This window comes from Rhagoletis pomonella, unplaced genomic scaffold (assembly GCF_013731165.1).
Source record: "Rhagoletis pomonella isolate Grant_MI unplaced genomic scaffold, Rhpom_1.0 Rhpom_scaffold_00007, whole genome shotgun sequence".
Taxonomy (NCBI): Eukaryota; Metazoa; Arthropoda; class Insecta; order Diptera; family Tephritidae; genus Rhagoletis; species Rhagoletis pomonella.
The window spans coordinates 6,929,517-6,950,501 of record NW_023458561.1 but is presented as its reverse complement, the minus strand read 5'-3'; the positions used below and the strand labels follow the sequence as shown (position 1 = coordinate 6,950,501).

The 20,985-nt window shown below is 39.3% G+C and overlaps 1 protein-coding gene across 1 annotated transcript in view; it reads right to left on the bottom strand.

The window, feature by feature from the left end:
* The window catches only part of LOC118742286 (mannose-1-phosphate guanyltransferase alpha), a 49,025-nt gene extending 28,905 nt beyond the window's left edge, over window positions 1-20,120 (bottom strand). Inside the window, exons 1-6 of the mRNA XM_036474241.1 lie at window positions 19,998-20,120; window positions 19,741-19,939; window positions 19,123-19,682; window positions 18,929-19,065; window positions 18,758-18,878; window positions 18,550-18,693 (exon numbers count right to left, since the gene is read on the bottom strand). Of these exons, the coding sequence (XP_036330134.1) occupies window positions 18,550-18,693; window positions 18,758-18,878; window positions 18,929-19,065; window positions 19,123-19,682; window positions 19,741-19,939; window positions 19,998-20,037 (1,201 nt within the window). The 5' untranslated portion in view covers window positions 20,038-20,120. The remainder of the gene's footprint in view (window positions 1-18,549; window positions 18,694-18,757; window positions 18,879-18,928; window positions 19,066-19,122; window positions 19,683-19,740; window positions 19,940-19,997) is intronic.
* Between the last annotated feature and the right edge of the window lie 865 nt (window positions 20,121-20,985).

Genomic DNA, 20,985 nt, shown 5'->3' with positions numbered 1-20,985 from the left:
GTCGCCCTCTTGTGATTCATACACTTTTCTGGTGACAAAATCAAAGCCTTTTTAAAAGTATTTAATTGACTAGGTAATCGTTTCAAAAGTTCTTCGATTAGGGTGATTAAACACTTTTGACAGTCTTTTAATATGCTTCTTAAGTCAAGTTTATCACGCAGTTCATTAGCCTCTTCTGTAAAATTATCGTGGAAAAGTTTTGTATATTTTTATAATTGGAAAAAATTTATTTGAAGGGAAAAAATCGCCAAAAATCGCCGATTTCCTAAATTTTTACGCGCAAATATCCATAAAAATCGCCAAATTGGCGCAAAATCGCCAAATCAGGACACTGCCGTATACACAGGCAAATCTCAGATTATTAGTTTCGAAATTTGTTGTGAGTGATTATTTTATTATTACAGATTAACGAGGTACGAATTTTGTATGGCTAGTCTCTTTTTCTAATTACAGATTAGGGAGTTAAGCTCGAAAATAAGGATAATCTACTTATGTATATGCAAACCTAGTATTAGCGCAAAACGGGATGATATTGTAATATTAAAGAGGAATTAATCCACCAGATGGCGTAGGTTTAGAAATGTTTGAAAACCCCATATTTATGGTCCGATATTGCTTTCATGGAAAGAAATAGTTCCACAAAAGGTGTTTTTGATTTATTTTATTTGCAAAAACATATTGGGGCGTATTCATAGTCAAAATTAAGTTTATACTTAAAGCTATTTGCGGCTTTTTGACATAATTTTTAATGGGTCCAAATCTCTCCAAAACGCTACAACTAACTTGAAGTATCAACTTAATTTTGATTTTAAACTCCCTATTTTTTCCCAACAATCGATGTTACATCGATGTTTTGCTTTAAAACATCCTCGCCTAATAGGCATGTTGGTGCAAAAAAAAGAGGATGTGATAAGAGCGCCCGCTTACGAATACGCAACTTTACCAATCTTTCCCCACATTTTAGCATGAAAGATCTCATGCTAATAGGCCTGTAACTTCTGGAGGTAATATAGTCATTCTTACCAACCTTAGGTATAAAGGCGACATCAACCAATCTCCACTATTGTGGTATGTAGGCAAGTGCAAGCGACGCTGTGAAAATCTTTTTCAACTGTCAAAAGACTCAATGGCATATCTTATGGCATCTTCGTTCGCATCTTCATCTCCATCTCAAAATTAGTTTTGACTTCAACTTATCAGGACTTCGAAATTTGAAAGATATGAGTAATTCAAAAAATTTTTTTAAAAATTCAGTGCAATTAGAAAACCGGTATGGGTATCAAATTAAAGAGAAAATTCTGTAGAGTTAAAACAGATGAAATTTTTTGGTGCAAAAGGGACAGGTAGGTACTGAAAATGTCTTTTTAAGGCTTAATTCTTAAACTGTAATGTAAAATTCTTTAAAACGAGTATTTTCGAATAGGTTTCCGATATATACACAATGCCTAGAAAAAAAATTCAAAAACAATTTAATCCGAACCAGTTATCTGAATTTTAGTTGTTGTTGTAGCGGCTACTAAGCCCCGCTAGGGTCGATTCATCCGTAAACGTTGTCGTCCGTTTCAGCTAAAGGGAAGCCCAGGAAGTGTGCGACTTCAACAGGGTCTGTCCATAGGGACAGGGACGTCAGCTGCGTGGGGTTCTCAGGGCATGTGAAGAGCTGCCGAGAGTCATGTGGCGACTCTCCACATGCCGGGCATTGGTTGGGCACATCCTCATTAATTCTGCTCAGGTATGAGTTTAGCCTGCTGCAATAGCCAGAGCGAAGTTGGGCTATTGTGGTACGGGTCTCTCGAGGCAGACAAAGTTCTGTCCCGTCCACGTCCGGTGGTTGTCTGCCTAGAACGGCATTCACAGGGCTGGAGTCTACATGACTCGAGACTGATTCCCTGTAAATGCCGTTCAGGGCCTGTCGGTAGGCTGACGGGTCCAGAGGTTGTTTAGTGAACCTCTGGACTTCGTCCGTCAGTTCGTAGAGATGCCTCCTGACGTGCCTTGGCGAGGGCTCTTCTGCAAGCAGCTGTTAGCTGGGATGACCACGTCTGTGGCGCCCCACAAGGAACTACGTGCAGAGCATTGCGTTATGCTCCTTGACTGGGAGCATCTGGGCCTCGTCGTGTAGGTGGTGTTGGGGCGTCATCAAGAGGCATCCAGTCGCTGTTCGTACTGCCAAGTTTTGGCAGGTCTGTAGCTTCATTCACTGCGTCCTGCTAGTCCCAGGCGACCACACGGGCGCTCCATAGTTTAGGACCGGCCGGCCAATTGCCTTGTATGTTGCCAACAACGTTTCTTTATCTTTGCCCCAAGTGCAGCCGGCCAGCGACTTGAGGACATTGTTGCGGCTCTGTACTTTGTTGACAATTGCGGTTGTATGCGCCGAGAAGGAGAGCAGACTGCCGAAGGTAACTCCGAGGATTTTCGGGTTATTCACCGTCGATATTGCTACGCCATCAACGTGAATACCTAGTTGCAGTCTGACCTCCTTCGTTCAGGTGGTGAATAGGGTTGCCGAGGATTTCGCAGGAGATGGGGCAAGGCTCGGTTTTCGCTTACCGGACCATTGCAGCGTTTTTCAAGCGGAATTAAACGTCATAATGGAGGTGGCTCGGTGGCTTATAACCTCCGCCCCTCCAGGACGGTCTATCTCTATCTATTCTGACAGCCAGGCTGCTATCAAATCTCTTAATTCTAACGAAGCAACGTGCAAAGTAGCCATCGAATGCGGGAAGACTCTCAACCTGCTGGCATCAAAATGCTCCGTGACTGTTGTATGGGTCCCTGGATACAGGGACATATCCCTGGAAACTGCCTAGCCGACGAGCTGGCAAGGAGGGGGACGGAAATATCTGTAGTCAATTCTGCTCGGAATGCGGGCATACCTCTAACATCCTGCAAACACAGACTAAAGGCGAAACTCGTTGAGGAGGTAAATATAAGATGGGCTGTGGAAACCACCAGCAAACCCGGCAAATATGGCCAAAGATTGATGTAAAGCGATCCATAGCTCTCACCCGGCTGGACCGCTCCTCTCTCAGATTAGTAGTCGGGGTAATAACCGGACACTGCCTGATGGGCACACACGGAAAGAGGTTAGGATACCTCACCAACGATTTCTGTCGCAGTTGCAGAGACGAGGAGGAGGTGGAGACCATCGAACACTATCTCTGCCATTGTCCCGCCCCACAGTGCCGCGACTCCATACAAATGATGGACAAAAATAGAAGGAGTGGTCAGAATTGGCTGAAACTTCACACCTAGAAGTATTATGCCCCTCTAATTTCAAAAATGAAATCGGTTTTTCTGTACCGGTTACTCATTTCGAGAAAACCGAGTTTTTCTTGCATTTTTATATGAAAATAGTCATTGTGGACATGTGTTGATATAAGTGGAAGGAGGCATCAGAATGGGCTGAAACTTTACACCTGAAAGGACTATATCACCGCAATTTAAGAAAAAAAAAACGTTTTTCAGCATCTGTTACCATTTAATTAAAAAAAATTTTTTTTTACAATTTTATAAAAAGGTAAAATAACTCATAATCATCGTAGACATATGTTTATAAAAACCGAAATAGTATTCAGAACTTGTTGAAACTTTACACCTAAAAGGACTAAGCCATGCTTATTTCAAAAATGAAATCGATTTTTCGGTACCGGGTACCCATTAAAAAAAAAAGATTTTTTTTTTACATTACTATATGAAAGACAAATGAGGCATAATCATTGCTGATTGTGGTGTTTACGAAAACCGGAAGGAGTCGTCAGAATTTATTGAAACTTTACATCTGAAGTGTCTATATTACTCTAATTTTAAGAAAGTAATCGGTTTTTTTGTAACGGGTACCCATTAAAAAAACACCGAGTTTTTGCACGTGATTATTTAAAAATGAAATATGGCATATCATTGTTGCTAAGTGTTCAGAAAAATAGTCTTAATAGTCAAAATTCGTCTAAACTTTACTTCCTAAGTGAATACATTATGGTAATTTGAAAAATTAAGTCGGTTTTCCTTACATGTTAACCTTTAGAAAAAAAAAATTCTTTTGATTTCATTTAAAATAAAGCATAGTCACTGTTAAGTAAGTAAGTAATAATAACTGTTATATGGTAATAACATATAATATGTTAATAAAAACCGAACTAGTTGTTATAATCACTCAGTTTCAGTGTCCTCAGAAGAGGAGGAAGTGATCACTGATTCAAATGATTCCATGCTTTTGTCTGCTTCGTCACTTTCAACAATGTATTTATTAAAGCTGAGATCAGAACCCTTTAAATATTTGTTTCTCTGTTTTATATTTCTTTTAAATGCAACTAATGGATCTGACGATAATATCAAACGAGTCATTAAATCCGTATTGCTTTGTACTCTTCCAGTTTTTCGAGAATGATTAAGCCGATAATTTCTTATGTTTTTGTGTGAACATTCTAAGGCTTCTTCTGATAATGAACCTGATAAAATAGGTGGAAATACAGATTAAGAAAATAAATGAAAACATAGCTTTAAAATCATTACCTATTGGTAAATCAAAGTATTTAATTACATCACATCCATGTACTAAAACTTTATGCACTGAACTTGGCATGTTATACCAACCATAATTTCTAAGGTATAACTCTCTTGTTTCGTTCAACAAAACACTAAACTCTTGGGTTTTTATTTGTTTTCCACAAGAGAGGACTCTTAGCACCAGAGAAAAATTCATGAAATTTTAAACTCGCGTTGAGCAACATTTTCCACTAATAGTAAAACGTTGAAATTTTTGCACAGGTAATGTAATTAGTTAGGTGAACAAAATTATAAAAAGACTCAATCAAAAAAAAAAATATTTAAAAAAATTGGACCTCCCTGATGTGCATACATTTGTACTATCATTTTCGCAAGCTGTTTTTGTTTGCTGCTTAAGCAAAATAGTACTCTTTATGCAGATGAAGAGTAATAGGTAAGTTATTTATTTTTATTTTCTTTTTGTTCGCCTTTCGTCTAATCATTGGGCGCTGTAAGGTGTCTCGATTGCATTTATTTCCTTACCCGAATTGGTTAACATATTATTTGTAAACTGGTGTCATTGCTCTATATATATATATATATGTATATATATATATATGTAAATCTTCGTATACCTTTGTTTTTGGCTCCCATACCGTGATGCATATTTAAGTATTTTAATTAGCTGATAATTTTTTTCATTTCAAAGCACCCTGTACCTCTTAATTTTTTTTTTTTGCACTTTTAGCTTTAATTCAACACCTTATTTTTGAAAAGCGAACCAAAAATTTAGATCTTAGGGCATTCAGAAAAAGTATTGTAAATATAGATCAGCTAAAATAATACCAAAAAAAGGCATTTAGTCACTTTTTCAAAATTGAAAATTTTCAAATATTGGAAAAAGTTGGAAGAGATTTTGATTGTTTCTGTTAGTAGAAGGTCCAAACTACCATAACCAAAAAAAAAATTTCACGAACTTTCAAGATGTTTTTTTGTTTTTGTCTCCAAAGTTTACCAATTTTCGGATTTTGGTATGTTTAATCATATATTTATTTATTAATAAAAAAAAAATATTTGTATATATTTTTTTTCCATGAACCATACATTTTTTGGTTTGTCGCATATATCTTTATCAAAGTGCAAAAGTTGATCTTGCTAGGAATAAAAATGTATTTTTAACAAATTTTTAACTGCGACCACTTTTATGTGCGAATCGCCGAAATGAAATGGTATGTAGAAAATAGGTGTACTTTGAGGGGGTGTGTGAGGCTGAAAGTTGTTTTTATCACAAAATAACTTATGAACTTCTCTTAGTTGGAGATTTAGCTGTAACTTGACATCAAAACATCTAAGTTTCAAGACAGTCGATTTTTGTATTTTTGTCCACCTTCGCGGCACTGTGCGCCCTGGCCAACATGCGCAACCAATTCTTCAACATGTACTTTGTAGATTGTTTAGCCGATTTGAACTCGGCGAACGTTCTCGACTTTTTGTGCTATATAAAACGCACTCGGTGGTTCAATTACTAAGGGAGGGAAAGAAACAAATGGCTTCGGCCAGTGGTATCACAACAGGCTTTTCCAGCCCACGTGTGCTCCGCGCTCTGCGCGGGGCAGCCACTCTAACCTAACCTAACCTAACCTAGGGCAAGGCTCCTTGCAGTGAAGAAGCGAGAAAGTTCGACGAGGTAACCGTTTACTTTCGAGCACAAGTCATCAATTCCATTCCCAGACGCCATGATCGAACAATCGTCAGCATAAGAGACAATATTGACAGGGTGTCTGGTGGTTGAGGAAGCTTTAAGATGTAATAGTTAAACAGTAGTGGGGACAGGACACCACCCTGTGGTACCCCCTGTTTAATTTTACGTGGCTTGCTGGTTTTGTCTCTGAAAATTACTGACGAGTGTCGACCACTCAGGTAATACTCCGACCACCGTTTGAGTCCCTGTGGGAGTGAGGAGGCCCCTATGTCTTCTAGCAGCGTTGACTGACTGACAGTGTCGGACGCCGTGGACAGGTCCAGCGCTACTAGAATAGTTCTCGCATAGGGGCGGTTTCGGTTAAGGCCACGAGTTATCTAAGTGTTAATGGCGTTAAGTGCTGTTGTTGTTGACGCTTCGCTGGGGTCTAGTGTCGCTACCGGAGAAAGGAGGATTATCGGGCGATAAGGCTCTCCTTTGTTGGCTGGTTTCCCCCATAGACAAGTTGAGGACCTCCGTTAGGTACGCTACTCCGCAGGACCCAAATTTTTCAGCATCAACATGCATATTCCGTCGGGTCCAATGGCTTTGGAGGCTTTCACCTTCCCGATGGCTACCCTTACCTCACCGCTGGTAAAAACAAGAGGCACACTGGGTTTTGGCATTTTGTGCAGCCTTCTGGTCACTCGACGTTTGGCTTTATCCACCGAAGGATACAGAATGAACTGCCGGCTAAAACAGTTCGCGCATCGCTCCGGGTCCGACGAAGCGTGGTCACCAAAGTCTACTACGACTCTGTCGTCACGCTTCGTCGGGTTGGGCAACGACCTCACGGTTGAAAAAAATTTGCTCACACCAGAGGCGAAGTTGCAGGCCTTCAAATGCTCTACCGCTTAGTTAAGTTCACAAGTTGCCGGATCTCCGAACTGAGATCCTTGATACGGGGATTTCCGGGATCGGCCTGACGAAGGTTGTCAGGGTCATCGGCTAGAACAGCCGCTTCAGCAGGAAAGTTCGGACGTGGATCCTTAATACATCCTGCTGGGATGAAGCGAGCTGCAGCAGCAGTGACAACCCTGCGGAATTTACGTTCACCTATGTGGACGTCGGTTGGTATGGGTAGTGCAGTGAAGGCGCTTTCAGTAACATCCGCGAAGCCTTTCGAGTGAGCTTTGGAAAAGTTGACATAGGTCCGGTGATCCGCGGAAGCAAAGTCGGGAGGTTTATCAATCGAGATGACTATGGGCAGATGGTATGATGCTAGGGTCAGCATAGGTCACCATGATACGCTGTTTATCAGACCAGCGCACAGTGGTTGCTGCCATAGGCCAAAATTAAAAAAATGTATTTAACAGTTTTTGATCCAAAATAGGCTTAGCAATCAGTTTTTTATCCAAACTTCATGTTGTCATATATTTTTTGTTTTTTTCTAACGGTTGTTTCTGAAAAAAACAACAAAAGTGTCATCAATTGTTCATTTTATTTGTACAACGTCAGTACGCTGAAAATTGAATTGGATTTAACGTAATTAAAATATTGTGAAAGGTTGAGTGAATTAAAATTGTTTGCAATCGATATTGTACACAAAGGTATTGACTTTATTTCTACAATTAAACTTTTAGATAATTCGTGTTGTGTTTTATGCAAATCGTGGTTTTAGAAAAATAAGGATTTTGTGTGTTTCCTGGTTCGTCTTTCAAGTATTTAGGTAACGTTTTAAGTATGTTTCCCTTATCGGCCCTCAATATTTTTATTTACATATTGTTTGTTAATACATTAAGATTATAAAAATGTTCAGTGTAGATGCAACGGCCTGCAGAGGCTCGCGTAGTATTCCATAACGTAATCCAAGCTCTTTATTTTCTACAGTTTGTCTCATGTTTATTTTTTGATCTAATTAATTTTCCAATTCAAAATGTTTCTAAGCACAAGTTACCACTGCGAATTTTCTCGATTGCATGTTTTTGAGATTTGGCGTGAAAATTCCGGTACGCATTCCCAGAAAGTTCAAAATGTGCTGGGTGCAATAGCGAATGATGTTGAATATGGGTATTTCCATACGTCGCATACGTGACAGTCGTACGTTTCAATGTGATACAAAAAAGGAATACCATTTGTTTTCTTTAACTTTTTTGGGCCATTGTATAGCAAACAATTAGCTCTATATGTAACCGAAAAATTAAAACAATCGAACTGCTTGGTCCTGAAATATAAGCATTTAAAGAGAGTAGCGTTACGTGACAAAAAATGGAAGTTGATTTTTTCATTTCTTACAAAATCGCAAAACTCTGTGAACTGTGGATGGCTATTTTCATGAAACTTATTTTAATATGATTTGCAGCAATTCTAGTTGTTTTTGGAGTTTTTTGAATTAATGCAACTTGTTTCAATTTTCTTTTAAAACCCCCAAGTGTCCATCGTTATATTTTTGTTAATATTACTTTTAAATTAATTTTAAACGCAAATAAAACAGGGTAAATTTTTTGGAAATATATGATTTATTATGTTTCATCTACATACGCCAAATTCGAACCAAATCGGACCATAAATACGGTTTATCGAAATATCTCGACCTTGGCGCCACCTAGGAAGACAATTTTACGCAAACATGATTCTACTTACATAACCAGTATATATTTTAAAAAGCAGATAAATACGTTAGATATAAGACTTTTATTTCTTTTTTTGTCGTGGTGGACCTTCCGATGGAAACACCCATATGAGGGTTTTGAGCCAGATCGGTACGAGTTGCAAAAAATGTATTAATTAAAATGTAAAAAAAATTGCATTGTATTGACAAAGATCCAAACGCCAAAAATCAGCAGTTTTGAAAAATCATTACAATTGGCTCGAAAAGATCATTTCATCATTTCATTAAAATGTCAACCAACAGTTTCCACCAATTCGAATCGTGGGCGTCCGAAAATAGATTTTCTTGAGCGTCGGCGAACATATCGGGATAAAATTTTTACCCTAAGGTCTGTTAAGAGTAAAAACTGTAATATGTAAAAGAGGGCGGGGTTGGACACGCCCACATAAAGTCATGTGAAGAATAATAGGGACACGACATTATGACCAGTTTCGGCTATTTTTCTTTTGTTTGTTTAATGTTTATTTTTTAACCGACTTCCAAAAAAGGAGGAGGTTATCAGTTCGTCGGAATATTTCTTTTTTTTTATGTATGTTACCGCATAACTTTTTGCATCGGAAAGGTAGTGGCTCAGAGGTGGTCCCATACTAATCTGGTTAAGATCCGATCAGTGGATCATGAGATATATACACTGAAGAGCAAAACTGGAACAATAGAACGGAAAGTTAAATTTGTGGTAATGAACTTCTTCAGTTTATTTACTTTATGGTAATTCAAACTTGCATTTCGCCTTATCGATGTTTAACTAAACGTTTGACCATAAAAATGTTAAGATTAGCATATGGAAACTCAGAAAAAAATGACCAAACAGAAATGAACTGGATTGTTCCAGTTTTGCACCCTCTTAGTAATTGCTGAATTTTATAATTCGAATAGGAGTTCTGGCTCATTTCCTGCAGTTTTGTAATCAAGGCGCGTGGGATTTTCGCTGTGAGTGCTTTAAGTGCACATACCAAGCAAAAAGAATTTAAAGTTTTTGCAAAACGGTCAGAAAGGCCACGCTATAAAGAAAGAAATCATATCGGGCAAATGTCTGTTTTATGGTTATCTAAACAAGCGATAAAAGGGCGGACCTCAGTCAGTAAGATCAAGAGACCACAAAAAATTGCAATTTGCCAGGCTAGGCATATTGGAGGGTCTCTAAATGCCTATAAACTTTGGTTCCAAATCAAAAATGACTGCTTTTTCACCTCAAAGCAAGTGACTGGACATTATGTAAGACATGGGAACAAGTTGTTGCAGCACAAAGATGAAGAGGAGAAAGCCTGCTTTGACATCCAGAAAAATTTTTAGTCAGAAACGCATTTTTACTAAGAAAAAACATTGGATTGGTATTATTTTGAAGCGGGAATTTACAAGTTCTTCATAAACGGCCACTATTCCACCAAAATTTACTACTGATTAGGGCGCGGCCCTTAATTTTTTGACTCTGAGGATAAAATTAAACGTTTTCAGTTGAAATATTGGTTCAAGTGCTGTGCACCTGCATCAGAGATACGCCTAACTTCCCAAAACATTTAAACTACTAGGTTTGTATGTGTACATTTAATGATGTAGGGCCGTGTTACGCCTTAGGTAGTAAGAACTGTGGTAACATCGATGGTAAAAATAAAAGTGACAACAAATGAGCATTTTCAAAGAATTTGGCAATTTCTGAGGATATTTTTCGCAGGCTTTTATCATTTTTAACAGGACAATGATCAGAAACATCCTCCAAAACTGAGACCAAATTGGTATAAATCCCAAGTTTTTATAATTATGGAGTGACCTGCGTAAAGCCCAGATATGATTCAACAGAAAACTTATGGAATTATTTGAAAATGCCACTGTTGAATTGCGAAAATTCGCCCAATCGCATGCAAGACCTTGGGCATGGCGTTGAGGAAAACCGGTGCGCGTTCGCAACAGAGTTCGTCTAAAACCTGTGCGAAAGTACCCCAAGATGACCATAAAAGCTAAAATATTCAAATTGGTTATGGCCAATTTATTAAAAGTCAAGCAAATGGTACAATTTTCATATCGGGTGCAAAACTGGAACAATCTAGTTGCTACGTTTTTTTGCAATTTTCTTCTTTATCTGCTTGTATTAATTGCAAGAAAATTCACATTATGTATTACTGTTCCGGTTTTGCTCCTCAGTGTATATATATTTTTTTTTTATATGAGAGTTGAAGTCGGTTTTTTTTGCTAAAAATTACTTGTTTTTATAAAAATACACCTCACTATCTAACAAAAACCATATATGTCCAAATTTCAAACTTTGTAAAAAAATAGAAAAATTCAACAAAATTTTAAAACACCAAACTTTTTAAATAACAACTTTTAGAAAAAAGATAAGTATGCAGTTTTATAGCCCACTGAATTCTAGCTCAAGAAAGTGCAAGTTTCAAGTGGCTAAGAAATCGCTTTAATTTTTGATAATTTTTTTCCTGGCGGTGTCACGCATATTTTCCCATTCAAAGTATGTTTGACAATAGTTCTTTGTATGGAAGCAAATAATAACACCATCCGCAAAAAAAACGATCAACAATCACGCGAATTTTTAGCCACTTCAAACTTGCAATTTCTTAAGCTAGAATTTAATGGGCTATAAAACTGCACACCTAGATTTTTTCTAAAATTTCTTATTAAAAAGTTTGGGGTTGTTTTAAAATTTTGTTGAATTTTCCTATTTTTTTTACAAAGTTTGAAATTTGGACATATATGGTTTTTGTTAGATAGTGAGTTGTATTTTTATAAAAAATAATAAACATTAAACAAACAAAAAATAGCCGAAACTGGTCACAATGTCGTGTCCCTATTATTTTTCACATGACTGTATGTGGGCGTGTCCAACCCCACCCACTTTTACATATTACAGTTTTTACTCTTAGCAGACCTTGGGGTAAAAATTTTATCCCGATATGTCCATTAAAAGAATTTTGGGCCTCTCTCCCCATATAAATGCAACCACTGAATTTTGGCTTTCAGTTTTTAAAGTTAGATGTATTTACTCTTACTTACTAGAAATAATACAGTCAAATTCTTAAGTTTATTTTCGTTTTATTCGGTATCGATTACCGTGGAATGAGCCTAAAGTTATTATTAGAAATGAAAAACATTAATTTTATTATTATTCTAATGTACGTAAGATAGATATTAAAGAAAATGCAAAAGATCCCTTTGGCCAAATATTCAAAATCTGGTTTTACGTCATTTAAAGCCGTTCGTAACAGTTCTGTTAAATGTTGGTTACTCCATAGGTACGTTCGTTTAAAATCTCCAGTAAAAAATGTCCAACAGCAAAATTCCGGCGGAATGTCATCTGTTCTCTCACAAGAGAAAAATATTCCGAATAGTACGCGAACAGAAAATTTACAGAAACTTGCAAGTTAGACGAACAGCAGAAAGAAATTTTGTTTACATTCAAATGTATAAAATTGAAAACATAAGAAAACAAATCCCGAAGTCTTATCCTGACACAGTTCTCTGACTAAACGAATACTTCTTCTACTTACTTTTTACAAATTTAATTAGTCGCATTTTACTATTTTAACCTCCAAACCATCAAATTCAATTTAGGTATTTGCGTAAATTCCAACCAGCTGTTTTTTTTGTTGGTAACTTGCTGTTGGCAAAAATTTTTCCAGCAGAAACTAGCAGCTTTCCCTTAAAATGAAATGTCATTTTGCTCTCTCAATTCCCCCTACTTTGCAAGTTTTTAGCATACGCGAACACAAAAAGCTGATAGTTTTTATAACTTTCAATAATTATCAGGTTGTTGCCGGAATTCAAGCAATGGCAAAGCTTTATGATGAATTTCCAGTGCCCTATCTTCTTTTAATTCCAAAAGCTCCAACTCTTCGCTTTTCTTAAAAAGGAGTATTTCGGATAATTTCGGATGTTACATAAAAAATGGTTTATGAAGTACATTTAAATAATTTCAAATTGGCAGATCTTTTTTAAAAAGCAGCGAGAGCATAAAAGAAAAATAGAGAGTAAAATTGAGAGCAAGAGAAAATTTTCAGAAAATGTTATTGAACGCAAGACTAGTAAAAACTTGCAACTTAAGCCATTTTGACACTTTTTGACGGTTAAGTTTTGGCGCGCGATTTTCTTTTTAGTTGGGAATAGTTCCCATCATCATAACATTAAAAAAAATACAATAGATTTAAGTTTTTCATCCATATTTTCATTTCACTAATTATGTTTCATGAAATCATCCTCTTAAACAGTTTGTTTACATTTGAATTTGAAACATAACCTTACTTTTTAACTCCTGCAAATTCCTGCTAGTAAAATTTTTACTTGCAAGAATTTGCAGCTCTCTCGGGTTGTTTTGGGTTATTGAATGCATTTCCAGTAAAAACTTGCAAGTACTAGTAACAATTCGTACCAATTTATTTATATTGAATGGACCTATTGTTCCGATCTCAATTTGCGTATGTGTATAAAAAAAGAATAAAATAAAAAACCAAAACAATGGAAAAGAATGTCCAGCAAAGAAATATGTATTTTAAAAAGTAAAGAGCCAAAATGTTCTAAGCAAAGAGAATGTAAAAAGAGCCGCACTTTGCTAAGCAAAGAGCCGCATTTAGCTCAAAGAGCCGTGTTTTCCCACCGTTGATATAATCCTACATTAAAAGATAACTTCTCTGTCTGCAACGCGCATTTAGCGATTCTTTTTGGTAAATAGAGGAGAAACGCCAAAGACAACAGATAAGCCACAATGAACGCCGCTAAGAAAAAATGCGTGATTGATTTTTTTCATTATAAAATGTGATGAAAATGTTGTTGTAGCGGCACTACTAAGCCCCGCTTTTTTCGGGCCTACGTTCAATCATTTTCGTCAAGCTCAACTAACGGGAGGCCCAGGAAACGAGCTGTTTCAATGGGTTCGGACCAGAAGGAGAGGGGTGTTAGCTGAGTCGGATTGAGCTGGCATGTAAAGAGGTGGTTGGTGTCGTGGGGCATTCTCCACATGCCGGGCACTCGTTGGGGATATTGGGGTCGAGTCTGGACCGGTAGCTGTTGAGGCGGCTACAGTATCCAGACCGTTATTGACCCAGGGTAACGCGGGTCTCTCTTGGCAATTGCAGCTCCGTCTCTTCTACAGGTGGTGATTGGGCTCCTATTACGGCATTCATAGGTCGAGAGTCGGGGTAGGTGGTAACTGACTCTCTATGGATGTCGTTGATGGCTCGTCTGTATGTCGTCGGGTTCAGTGGTTGGTCTACGTATTGTTGGACTGCGTCCTTGTATACTAATAGGTGCCCCCAGACGTGCCTGGGCGGAGGCTCCTCCTGAAGCAAAGGTCTGTTTGGATGTTCACTTCTGTGACACCCCACCAGAAATTGCTTACAAAGCATTTTGTTGTGTTCCCTTACGGGGAGTACTTGGGCCTCGCTGTGTAGGTGGTGCTCAGGCGTTATCAGAAGGCACCCAGTCGCCGTCCGGAGTGCGGCGTTCTGACAAGTCTGTAGCTTCGTCCACTTCGTTCAACTAGTCCCCGGCGTCCAAACTGGCGCAGCATAGTTTAGAACCGGCCGGACCTTGTTGCGGCTCTGTACTGACAACTGCGGTTGTGTGCGTGGAGTGGGAGAGCAGGCTATCGAAGGTGACCGCTAAATTTTCGGGATGTTTACAGTTGGTATTGGTGTGCCATTGACGTGTATACCTAATTCTAGCCTGACCTCCTTCGTCCAGGTGGTGAAGAGGGTCGCCGTTGATTTCGTTGGGAAGGGTGTTAGGCTCCTTGCAGTGAAGAAGCGAGAAAGGCTGGAGAGATAGTCGTTTACTTTTGACCAGAGCTCATCAATTCCATACCCGGATGCAAAATTCGAGCAATCGTCAGCGTATGAGATCAGGGAAACTCCCTCAGGTGGTTGAGGAAGCTTCGAGATGTAGAAGTTAAATAGTAAGGGGGAGAGAACACCACCTTGTGGAACCCCTTGTTTAATCCTTCTTGGTTTCGAGGTTTGATCTCGGAAGATTACTGTCGACCACTTATATAATTCGCCGACCATCGCATCAGTCCCTGTGGGAGTGAGGAGGCCTCGATGTCTTCTAGTAGCGTGGAATGCCAGACGGTGTCAAACGCCTTTGACAAGTCCAGCGCTACTAGGACCGTTCTCTCACAGGGGCGGTTTCGATTTAGGCCTCGAGTTATTTGGGTGTTTATAGCGTTAAGTGCTGTTGTTGTGCTGTGCACTTTACGGAATCCGTGCTGGTGCTTCGCTGGGGTCAGGTGGAAGGTGAAGTATGGGAGTAGTAGGGCCTCAAGTGTCTTAGCGACCGGGGAAAGGAGCGTTATCGGGCGATAAGAGTCTCCTTTGTTGACGGGGTTCCCCGGTTTCAGCAGCGGGTCCACTCTCCCTGATTTCCACACATCAGGAATGATGAGAGTGGCCATAGACAGGTTGAGGACCTCCGTTAGGTAAGCTACTCCCTTAGGCCCTAAATGTTTTAGCATCAGCATACAGATTCCGTCGGGTCCAATGGCTTTGGAGGCTTTCGGCTTCCCGATGGCCCCCTTCACTTCACAGCTGGTGAAAACAAGTGGTGCACTGTTTTTTGGCAGCTTGTGCAGCCTCCTGGTCACTCGACGTTTGGCCCTGTCTACCGAAGGATGCAGTGTGAATTGCCTTCTAAAGTAGGCTGCGCATTTCTTCGGTCTTCCACTCTGTCATCACGCTTCGTTGGGTTAGACAGGGACCTCACGGTTGACCAGAGCTTACTCACACCAGATGTGAAGTTACAGGCCTTCAAGTGCTCCTCCCACTTTTTCCGCTTATGCTGATTTACCAGTTGCCGAATCACAAAATTAAGGTCCGTCAGACGAGATCCCCGGGGTCGACCTGGCGTAGGTGGTCACGCTCATTTGCCAGTACTCGGTAACTTCTGCGAAGCCGTCCCAAATCAGCTTTGTTGAAGTTGACATAGGTCCGGTGGTCCGCGGGAGCAAAGTCGGTGGGCTTATTGATCGAGATGATTATGGGTAGATGGTCTGATGCTGGTGTTAGCATAGGTCGCCTTGAAATGCTATTGATCAAACCAGCGCTAGCAATTGTGAGGTCTGGCGAGCTGCTGCAGCTACCAATAATCCTGGTGGGGCCGTCGTCGTTCATGGTGCAGAATGTCGAATCGTCTATCTGCTCAGCCAAAAGGTTTCCCCTACGATCATTGGGCAGGCTTGAATGCCAGAGATCGTGGTGCGCGTTGAAGTCACCTACTACCATTCGGTTTTCACTCTGAGTAGCGCACCTATGTCAGGGTGATATCCTGCCGGGCAGCAGGTGACAGGGGGTATATAGACGTTGAATATTTCGAGTTCGACATCGCCTGACCGGACAGCTATGCACTGACATTCTAGTGTGGTGTCCCTCGGGTCGATGTCTTCTTCGGTAAGCCGATACTGCACCGTGTGGTGTAGGAGGAACGCTAGTCCGCCACCGTTATCTCGCGATTCGATATCCGGTTTTCACTCTGAGTAGCGCACCTATGTCAGGGTGATATCCTGCCGGGCAGCAGGTGACAGGGGGTATATAGGCGTTGAATATTTCGAGCTCGACACCGCCTGACCGAACAGCTATGCCCTGACATTCTAGGGTGGTCCCTCGGGTCGATGTCTTCTTCGATAAGCCGATACTGCACTGTGTGGTGTAGGATGAACGCTAGTCCGCCACCGTTATCTCGCGATCGTTACGGAGCACATTGTAGGCGGCGCAACCCAACAGAGTTGAGTTGCTGTGCAACTTCGTTTCTTGGACCGCAGCTATCAATATGCCATGCCGACCCATAAAGACTGCTATCTCCTCAATCTTACTCTGTAGTCCGTTGCAATTGAGTTGTAGGAGTTTCGTATGCCTTGGGAGGCTAGTCGCGATACAAGGGTGAGGGAGGAGTGTGGTCTACCTTGGGCCTGTTGCATCTGAGGCGCTTGCTGTTGCTGCCTGTTGGTAAGCGCCTGCAATGAGGGCGCTGTTGTCTGTGTCAGCGGTGCTCTACAGAATGGGGCACTGTAGTTCGCAGTCCATTCGCGCGTGGTGCGTAGACCGGAGCATAGGCGGAAGTGACACCAGCCAAGACATGAGTTGCATTGGTAAAACCCGAGTCAATCCGGTACGTGGAACCGGCTGTCTTGGGAATGCGTGATGTGTGATGAAAATCGAACTGCGTGGTTACATATTGTTTCGCTCCAGAATCGCCTCGTAAGGCTTCATTGTTGCCATATTTTGTGACACACGTTTTAAAACTCGTTTTCTTTTCTGACACCAATAAATCTAAAAACTGGGTAGATGGTGAACTAAATAATTCGAAAATATAGGCCCCTATTATGAGATGCATTCGATCTTCGACTGAAGTCGAAAGCGTTGATCGAACGAATTTTCATTTGGTATGATGAAGATGAAAAATAGCGCTATTTCGAATTTCTCTCGTTTAGGTTGTTTACAATAGTATATTTTTCACCGCTGAGAAGCTTTGTTTACAAATCGGGCAAACTAAATACATATTATATATTTATTTATATTTGTGCAAATTATGTAAAATGAAATAAGGCGAGTTTATAAAAATTTGGTAAATATGGGTATAACGAAGTTCTGGTCGACGATTCGTAACAGGATGGGGACTTAGTAAACTGGGCAGGATTAGAAAACGTTTAAGTTTAGTCTTTCGAATATATTTTGACATACAATATATTTAGGAAATTCGTCTACAAATTTATTCCACTTTTTCTGCATTTCGCACTAAAAAATTTAATACAAACAAAAAAAACATCAAAAATCGGACTCAATCAGTTTCTTGCAAATTTTATAAGCTTTTAATAAAAGAAAATTACCAAATTGGTTGAGAAATAAAGACTCCAGTGAATTATCAACATTAAATTCCATTTGACCACTGTACGCTGCGGTGTAGCGATTAGCCTGGGTTCAAGCCCGGTTAAACCCAACATAAAAAAAAAAAAAAGTTTTTCTAATAGCGGTCGCCCTCGGCAGGCAATGGCAAGTGTATTTCTGCCATGAAAACAGCTTCTCATAAAAATACAATCGCCGTTCGGAGTCGACGTAAAACTGTAGGTCCGCTCCCTTGTTTGACAACATCAATGCGCACGCCACAAATCGGTCAAATACTAACAAATGTGCAAGCACCAATCTATTGTTATTATAGTCGCAAAGAATTTCCACCACCTTAGCATTTATGTTGAAAATAGAACTTGACCGGTAATGCGGAAATGCTTCTTTTCATAAAGAAAAATATATAAATTTTTAACTCCAATTCTAATTAGATACTATTAAATTTGAGTATAGAAATTAAAGAAATAATCTGAAATAGATTTTTAAATAGAATCTTCGATAAACAGAAAAAATACCGGATTCCGGATATCTACCGGATAACCGGCACATCCCTAATCGATATAATGGCTTCGCTTATATTTGCCTTACCTGGGTTGTTTTGCAACGTGTTGGCTCAATACCCGTAGCAGATCACTGATAAATGCATGTGATTTCAAAACAAAAGTATCTTAAAAATTTTTTTCAAAATACGTACATATTTTGTATTTAAATACTTTTCGGAAAAGTAGTGTATATTTGTGTTTCAAATACTTTTTATGCAAGGTATTTGCTATGTACGAAAGTAATACTGAAGAATTCCCAAAAAAAACTATCATTATCTCCAATCGCTATGTGTGTTTAAAATTCAATGCAATATCTATGTAGTAGAGACTTACCCAATATAGTTATGGAAGGATTAAGTTTGCCCTCCTTGTTGAAAAGCGGTGGGTTTTCCATTTTAGCGAATGGCTTATTTGGATCAGGGTCAGACGGAGTGCCTTCTACTCGTGACCACTGTCCAATAGTAGACCCTCGACCTACTACAAAAATTGAGATGATAAATGTATATTGAGTACCATTCAATCGTGTAAAATTTTTTCTTACCAATCGAATGCAATACTAGTGTATGATCCTTTATGACTGCATTTTCAAGTATTATTGATTCTCGAATTCGAACGCCGGGTCCGATGGTCACACCCGGTCCTATCGATACATTTGGGCCAAGCTGGATAATTTGCGATTAAAACTATTTCACAATAGCGAACATAAACTCACTGTTGCACTATGATGGACTGTAGCACTCGGATGTACATAAACGTCCGGATATATTGTACAAATTAAATTAGAATCATACTCATTACGTTTCACTCCAAAATTGGCTAACCTTTCCGGATGAGTATTTTTGTATAGTTCTATAATTAATACATTGTACATAAATTTTTCATGCATAAAAAGAAAACATTTAATACCTAAATAATGACGATTTGCATAAATAGCAGAGCCGGCGGTTTTTAATTGTGACCACCAGTTAGGCACTGGCATTGCATAGAGTTTATTAGTACCAGCAAGCGGCGTCAAAACCTCTTGCTCCCATTGTATGTGTCCTTGATCTTTGCCGTTACCTCCTCCATTAGTCATACTCGGGCATAAATATTCCTGACCCCTCGAATAAAACACATCAGCAAGATGAGAAAATATATCTACGGAGCACACGTAGACACCACAATTAATAAAGGTTGACACGTATGAACTAGGCTTCTCTACATAATGCGATACAACACCGCTATTACGATCAAATACCAGGCATCCATAATGTAGCGATTGTTGTCGTGTTGCCTCAGTGCTCATAATGGTCACCAAAGCCGTATCGACTCTCTGTCTATGAAATGCATATAAATCTAGCAGTGGGAAATCAGCGCATACGTCGCCATTTAGTACAAAAAAAGCACGAGGATTTCCTGAACGTATTTGATCACGAAAGTGGTACATGCCGCCTGCAGTGCCTAATGAAGTAAACTCTTGCAAATATCTAAAATAAAATATCAGGATACGTAACGAAACGAAGCGCATGTTATGAAGATAGGTACCTTATATTAATATTGTAAAGATTTTGCATATCACTGACAAAGTTCTCCATTTGAAGTTGAGAATAATAGCCAATAATTAGAATTTCTTTTAGCTCTGGAACACGCAGACATGCCTCTATGTGATGCTGAATGATAGGTCGTCCGGCAACTGGAAATAAAGGCTTAGGTGTGTCTAAAGAAAGCGGGCGAAAACGAGTTCCTAATGAAGTCAAATAATTATATAACTCAGTTCAAACTGTAAACTATATATTCCATGCCTTTTTGAGGTCCTCCTACTAAGATTACGGCTTTCAACATTACCAAGAACTTATGTTGCCAAGTTGGCTTCGAATCAGTAGTACGTGTTGTTTTCCGCCTGTTAGAGAAGTAAACACTATAAATGCACTTTTGGACCTGCAAAATAATCGACTGAACTATCGATTTATAAAGAACCATATTTGACCATCTTTTATTTTTCTATAATACCGCAATAACGTAAAGGCCACACATGCAAGTAAAAAATAACCGTTAGTACTATGTTCACGTTGAAATATTAAGGGCCGGTTACTCAATGTCCGGTTAACACTAATCTGCGGTTAAACATCATTATCGACGTCTTCGACTCCATGCATACAACAGGGAGTCGATAACGCCGATAACTATGTTGAACCGGAGATTAGTGTTAACCAGACATTGAGTAACCGGCCCTAAGTCGAGTTTAACCCCTTGAGTTTATGAATAATACCATGTTCTGACCGACATCGAAAACATGTTTTCGTTGCTAAAACTGGTTTTCGACTTAAAACTTGTGTTTTCGTCCATGTAGAATCTGTCAAACGAAAACCAGTTTTCGCTGAAAACTACTTGAAAACCCACGTTCCTCATTCCAATCGGTGTCTTTACTAGTTTTTTTTTCGATTATTTATCGAAGTGGAAGTCATATTTTATCATCTTTAATACGTCATTTCGGATTTATTGTTAATTGGCTGGCAAAAGTAAAATAAGACTGAAAGTAAGAGGTTGCTAATGAAAAGAAAATGAAAGAAAAGCATTTTGGTTATGTTTTTGTTTAGCAAAACTGTAATCAGAGGTTGTAAGAAATGTCAACGAAAACGCTAACAGCCGGTGTGAACAGCCTTCAGCCCACAATCCCAAAACACGTTTTCAAAGTGTTTTCGTTGTCGGTCAGAACATGGTATAACTGTCAAGTGTTTTCATTGGGGTGTTTAATAATGATACGCTTCTTTAAAGTTAGTATACTCCTTT